Source organism: Orycteropus afer, unplaced genomic scaffold (assembly GCF_000298275.1).
Source record: "Orycteropus afer afer isolate SDZICR_OR568_19922 unplaced genomic scaffold, OryAfe1.0 scaffold00030, whole genome shotgun sequence".
In the NCBI taxonomy this organism is placed as follows: Eukaryota; Metazoa; Chordata; class Mammalia; order Tubulidentata; family Orycteropodidae; genus Orycteropus; species Orycteropus afer.
In genome coordinates this window covers 19,012,653-19,019,886 of record NW_006921617.1, presented here as the reverse complement: position 1 = coordinate 19,019,886, position 7,234 = coordinate 19,012,653, and the positions used below count along the sequence as shown (strand labels likewise).

Here is a 7,234-nt window from a genome sequence, read left to right as displayed (position 1 = left end):
TTCTCTTTTGACTCTTTTGGAGAAGTCTTTGGAAGCACATAAAAATTTAATTTTAAGAAGGTCCCAATCATCTGGTTTCTCTTCTGTTGTTTGTGCATTTTGAATTATGCTTGATAGTCTGTTTATGCTAATGGAAAAATTTTAAATTGCTATCAAGCCTTCTTACTCATGGTTAGTTATCCGTGTAACAGTGTCATAAACTCTTCAAAGGCAAATAAATTATAGGATAACAAATTAATGAGAAAATCATGTCATGTTAGAACATTTTCTTCAGTTGTCTTTGATCTGTTACTCTAATATTTGAAAATCTCCTTATTTTAGTTTCATTCTTTTTTTTTTTTAAATATATATTTGTTAAATTTATTGTGGTTTGGGTGAAGGTTTACAGAATAAATTAGCTTTCTTTTCAAACAGTGAATCTACCAGTATAGGGTCATTTTGCTTCAGTTCTGCACTCACCCTGTCCTTGGGATATGCTGCTTATGTCCACACGTCAGGGGAGACATGCAGTGGCTTCCTAAGGAATCAGTTTTAATTTAAAGACTCAAGGAAATTTATTTGAAAGGATTGTTTTCATGTTAAGATAAACATGGATATATTATGGAGTGGAAAGTCCCTATGCTCCTTCATGAAAATAGGTTTTGAAGGAATTTTGCTGAGCCTTTAGAAACTATACCCATAGACTCCCAGGGGTATTTTACTCCCCTGATACAATTAGGGAAATGCCACAGGAAAAGTTAGAAAAGTATTTTTGCTAGTTGGAAGCCCTCATGACACAGCAGCTGCTTCTGGGAAAGGAAGAAAGGACAAGGAAGGATGTTTCGTACTGTGCTGCACAGTTTGAATCTGTCCTGCATAACAAGAAATGAAAGACAACGTTGGAGTGCTCCTGGGTGGCAGGTCTGTGCTTGCAACCCTGGACGTGTCTAAGGGAGGATGGACGTTTGTCCAGGATGGACTCACTTGGGCACTGAACCAGCTAGGCTGTGTGGGGCAGGCAGTGGTGGAGGGAGCAGAGCTCTGTGAGTCTCCTGACTGAGACTTCGGGCAAGCTCTTCTTGACCCTGCCTTCCTCATCTTTCCGATGGCTTTGCTACCCTGACTGTGGAGGGTACTGTGAGGATGACAGGAACTTCAGTCTGTAACACGCCCAGCACATTCTACATCTGCACCATCATCCCCTTTGACTTTCCCCAGTGCAAATTACAATCATTGGTGGGAGTGCAAAGTAACAAAAGGATGTGTAGGGATAGGAGACCTGGAAGCCAGGACACTGATTATATTCCAGACTAACTGAAGCTCAGTGAGTGGAGCCACGGTCATGGCACAGAGCAGGCCTTTCAGTGGCCAAGCTGCAGACCGGGACCTGGAGGAGGTAGCAGGTAGTCAGACCTCAGTTACCCAAGAAAAGAGGGACCTTTTCAACCTAGTATTTAAGGACACAACAGCAGGGTAAGGAAGCATCTTGCTTATTTTTAGTTAAAGAAAAACAGCCTTTTCCAAGGGTGACAAATGAACTGAAGATCAGAAGGAAGCCGGTGTGGGCTGCTTCTCATAAGCTCTTGCTCCAAACCCCAGAAGTGATCAGAGAGGGAGGGTCTTCCTGGAAAGAGAAGGCCCTCAGCCTAGGAACTTAGGAGCAGTTGGTGCAGCAGAGGGATTCCTGTGGTGGGGTGAGTGGAGTCCACCCTTGGTCACTAGATTGGTGCTAGTGGGCTCTCAGGTGACTTCCACTTGCAGGGGGGCGGGGGTTGGCATGATCAACACTAGTCGTCTTGGGAAGCATTAAATTAAGGAATAACACAGGGGCCAAGAGTGGCTTATTCAGTTGGATTCTGAATCACAATCAGGAAATAGTCTTTATCTGGTACAGCCCTAATTTCATTTTTCTTGGAGCGAGTTTGAAGGAAGGTGAGGTCATTTTGGGGGTCAATTTAATGTACGGTGCTCCGTGCCTTTAAGATGAAGTTGTGCATGAGGTTGGCGTACTGCATAATTGTGGAATTGTCCATGGTGCTTTTTTGATGGGAATGTCTTCTGTGTTCATCACGATGATTCCCTGCATGCCCTTTTGGCTCTGAAGTCCCTTCAGGGTTTCTTCCACTTCTGCCATCTCAGACCGATGGGATAGCTTAGTGTCGCCGGCAGGCAGCCCAGTCCCCTAGTTTCATTCTTTTGATTACTTATGAGATCATACATTTACAAAACTATGTCTATATTTGTAAAAGGGGTAGAAGAGTCAGCTCTTTCTTACAGAAAAATTCCAATGAGTAGATGTGGATAGAATGATGGATGTAGAAAATTTCCATTTGGCAAACACCGTAGTAATAATTGTAGTAGGCACATGTCCTCAGTTGATGTCAAAGTAGTGGGTGAAAGGATAAGACACAGGATATTGGCCTATTCTGAAAATATTTCCCCATAAGATACTATTTAGTGATCAAGAGAGAACAGCAAATTTACACTGGAGAAACCTGGTAGACAGCAATGTACCCAATGGACCAAATGTAACATCACTAATAATGAGATACACAGTCTGCCCTCTGTGTATGCAGATTCTGCATCTGCAGATTCAAGTAACTGTGGATCAAAAATATTTTGGGGAAAAAAGAGCAATCAAATTGTTAAAGCAATCTCTCAAAGGTTAAACTAAACTAAACCAAACCCACTGCTGTTGAGTTGATTGACTCATTGCAAACACCATTGGTTTTCCAAGGCAGTAAATCTTTATGGAAGTAGATTGCATTCCTTCCATGGAATGGCTGGTAGATTTGAACTGCCAACCTTCTGGTTAGTAGTCAAATGTCTTAAGCGTTGCTCTAACTAGAGCTCTTTCTCAAAGGTTAAGAGGAAGCATACAATGCTGTTCACATAGCATTTACCTTATATTAGTATTATATGTAATCTAGAATAAAGCATATGAGAAGATATGCATAGGTTATATGTAAATACTATGCCATTTTGTATAAGGGACTGGAGCATCCATAGATTTTGGTGTCTGTGGGTGGGATTCTGGAACCAATCCCTCACAGGTACTGAGGGATGATTGTATTAGTATCAGGTACTTCCTGATAAGATGTTCAGATAAGGGCACAACATTACTTCTGTGGTACTGTTGTCAAAAAAATCTAAATGTGATTATGAGGAAACATCAAATCCAAATTGAAGAACAATCTATAAAATAACCAGACAGTACTCTTTAAAAATGTCAAGGTCATAAAAGTGAAAGACTAAGGAACTTTCCCAGATTAGAAGAGGTTTAGGAGACATGGTAACTAAAAGCAATATGTGGTTCTGGTTTAGATCTTGGACTACAGAAAGGTACATTCATAGACAGTTGGAGAAATTTTACTGTGGTTGATTTATCAGTTAATATTATATCAATTTTAATTTTTTTGTTTTGATAATTGTATTATGATAATCTAAGACGTTAACAAAGGAGCATAGGTAGTGCATTGGTTAAGGCATTGGGCTGCTAACCAAAGGTTTGGCAGTTCAAGCCCATCAGCTGCTCCATGGAAGAGAGATGAAACAGCTGCTTCTGTTAAGATTTACAGCCTTGGAAACCCTTTGGGGAAGTTCTACTCTCCTATTAGGTTGCTGTGTGTCCGAATAGACTTGAAGGCAGTGGGTTTTGATTTTTGAAGAGGATTTGGAGAAGCTGGTTGAAAAGTATATGGAAACTCTTTGCACTATTTTAATAAGTATTTTATGAAAGAGAAATTATTTCACAATCAAATTCAAAAAGAGTAAAGTAAGAAACACAGGTTTGAAAAGGCCACATTAAGGGCCACAAATGACTGCTGAGATTCATGTTGTTATGTGCTGTCAAGTCATCTCTGACTCATAGCAACTTTATGTACAACAGAATGAAACACTGCCCAGTCTTGTCCCAGTCTCACGATCCTTATTATATGTGAGACCATTCTGCAGCCAGCATGTCAATCCATCTTGTTGAGGGCCTTCCCCTCTTTTGTTGACCCTCCATTTTACCAAGCATGATATCCTTCTCCAGAGAATGGTCCCTTCTGACAACATGACCAAAATAGTTGAGATGAAGTCTAGCCATTCTCGCTTCCAGGGAGCATTACAGCTGCACTTCTTCCAGGACAGATTTGTTAGTTCTTCTGGCAGCAGTCCACGGTACTTTCAGCATTCTTCGCCAGCACCAGAACTGAAAAGCATCAACTCTTCTTTGGTCTTCCTTATTTATTATCCAGCTCTCACATATGTATGAGGTGATTGAAAATAACATAGCTTGGGTTAGGTGCATCTTCATCTTCAAGGAGACATCTTTGATCTTCAACACTTGAAAGAGGTCTTTTGCAACAGATTTGCCCAGTGCAATACATCTTTGAATGTCTTAACTGCTGCTTCCATTGGCATTGTTGATTGTAGAACCGAGTAATATGAAGTCTTTGACAACATCAAGCTGAGATTCATAGGGAATTTATAAATCATTATTGTCCAGCTCAGTGAGCTATAGTCACCTGCAAGTAGTCTCTGCAAAAATAAGTTAAATTATGTTAAAATCCTAGAGGTAATAAATTATAAGAGAAATCTCTGCTTTTTTAGATAAATTATTCTGTTTGAATACATGCCAAAAATCCTTTTTATTTCATTTCATTATATTTGTGTCTATAGTGAAAGCATTTCAGCTTTGAAGAATATGTTTAGTTTTTAAAGTGATCATATAAAGAAGATGGTATTTTTCTGAAATTATGTCTTTGTTTTCAGGTAGGAAAAAATATGATGTAATTGTGATAGATCCTCCATGGCAAAACAAATCAGTGAAAAGAAGTAACAGGTAAGTGTAATTAAGTTATCTATGATGGCATAGTGCCTAAGGCATTTGACTGCTAACCAGAAGCCTGGCTGTTCAAACCTACCAGCCATTCCTTGGAAGGAAGATTGGGTAATCTACTTCCGTAGAGATACCACCTCAGAAACCCAAGGAGGGTTGCTATGAGTCAGGATCGACTCGACAGCAGTGAGTTTTTGGTATTAGATATGCTATGGATTGATCCTCTTACTGTTATATAATGTACTTTGTCTTTCATAACAATTTTTGTTATAAACTATTTTGTTTGATAATAATATAGCCTCTTCAACTCTCTTACGGTTTCTAGTTACATTCTCTATCTTTCCTCATTCTTTCTTTTAACCTAATTGTGTCTTTGAATATAAAGTTTATCTCTGATAGACAGTATATAGTTGAATCCTGTTTTTTAAATCAATTCTGCCCATCTTTTTTTCAGTGGAACATTTAAGCATTTACATTTAATGAAGTGTTGCTAAGGAAGGCCTTATTTTTGCCATTTTGTGTTTTGTTTTTTGTGTCATATCTTTTTTGTTCCTCCATTCTTTGATTACTGTCATCTTTTGTGTTGAATAGATATTTTCTAGTGCACCATGGCAGTTCAAATCCACCAGCCAATCTTCAGAAGGAAGGATGGGCAATTCTAGTTCTGTAGTGATACCGCCTTGGAAACCCAAGGAGGGGTTGCTATGAGTCGGGTCCAACTCAATGGCACATAACAACAACAGCAACATTGTTTCATTGAAGGAGCTCTCGTGGTACTGTGGTTAAAGCACTGGGCTGCTAACCAAAAGGTTGACAGTTTGAACCCACCAACTACTCTGCAGGAAAAAGATGAGGCAGTGTGTTTCTATAAAGATTTGCAGCTTTGGAGACCCTATGGGGTAGATCTGCTCTGTCCTGTAGGGTCACTGTGAGTTGGAAGTGACTCAGTAACAGTGGGTTTGGTGGGTTATTTCTTTTACTATATGTTCTTGAGTTGTTTTCTAAGTGGTTGCCCCAGGGGTTATAATTAATATCTTAATTTATAGTAATCTAATGTAACATAGTGCCTAGGCACTTGACTGCTAACCAGAAGGCTGGGGGTTCAAACCCACCAGCCACTCCTTGGAAGGAAGATGGGGCAATCTACTCCCGTAGTGATACTGCCTTGGAAACTCAAGGAGGGGTCGCTATGAGTTGGGTCTGACTCAACAGCACATAACAACAACAACAACAGATTAATACCAAGTTAATTTCAACAGTATGTAGAACATTGCTCTTATATAGCTCTGTTTCCCTTCCTCCCTTTATGCTGTTATTGTCACCAATCATTTTCATATATTTCTACCTATTTCTTTACATGTTATGTGCCCATCAACATAGATTTATAAGTATTGCTTTATGGAGTTGATTCTAATCTGAAAGAAGAAAAGAAGAGTTACATACAGAAATCTATTAAGGGAGCTCTGGTGGTGTAGTACATAAGGCATTGGACTGCTAACCAGAAGACTGGCCTCGGAAATGCAGGGAGTGGTAGCTATGAGTCGGATCCGACTCCATGGCAATGGTTGTGTTGTGTTTCGTTTGTATTTTCCTATGTGGTTACTTCTGGCATACTTTATTTCTTCATATGGATTTGAGTTACTGTCTAGTACCCTGTCATTTAGCTTGAAGGGCTCATTTGATAAGGCAGATATGTTAGCAATGAACTGTCTCAGTTTTTGTTTATCTGACAGTGTCTTCATTTCTTCATCAGTTTTGAAGGATAATTTTGCCAGATACAGAGTCATGATTGACTTTTTGTCTTTCAGCATTTTGAATATGCCTTGCTACTGCTTTCTGGCCTCCATGGTTTCTAATGAGAAACCGAAAAACCAAACACACTGACACTGAGTCAGACCCGATTCATAGCGACCCCTTCTTGGGTTTCTGAGGCAATATCACTACGGAAGTAGATTGCCCAACCTTCGTTCCGAGGAGTGGCTGGTGGGTTTGAACCGCCAGGCTTCTGGTTAGCAGTCAAATGCCTTAGGCACTATACCACCAGAGCTCCCATTTTACTGAGGCCCTCTTGTACATGATAAGTCGCTTCTTTCTTGCTGCTTTTATGATTGTCTTTTTGTCTTTCAACAATTTGATTATAATATATATCAGTATAGATCTCTTTGAGTTTATCCTGCTTGGACTCTTTTAGGCTTCTTAGATGTGTAGATTAATGTTTTTCATCAATTGGAGTAATTTTTTTTTTTTCTTTTATTAGGATTTGGGTGAAGATTTACAGAGTAAATTCACTTTTCATGCAGCAGTTCACATATACTTTGTCTCATGTCATTGACCCAAATTTACAATGCAGCAGCTCCCCTCCCACTTCCTCCCCATAGTTACCTCCTCCCAGTGTCCATCCCTTCATACTCTTCTGCACCCTGAGCTATC

General features: G+C 39.7%; 1 protein-coding gene across 1 annotated transcript in view; it reads left to right on the top strand.

The window, feature by feature from the left end:
- METTL4 (methyltransferase 4, N6-adenosine) overlaps positions 1 to 7,234 on the top strand; it is a 73,622-nt gene that overhangs the window by 22,296 nt on the left and 44,092 nt on the right. The window contains 1 exon segment of the mRNA XM_007935610.2: positions 4,738 to 4,807. Within this exon segment, the coding sequence (XP_007933801.2) occupies positions 4,738 to 4,807 (70 nt within the window).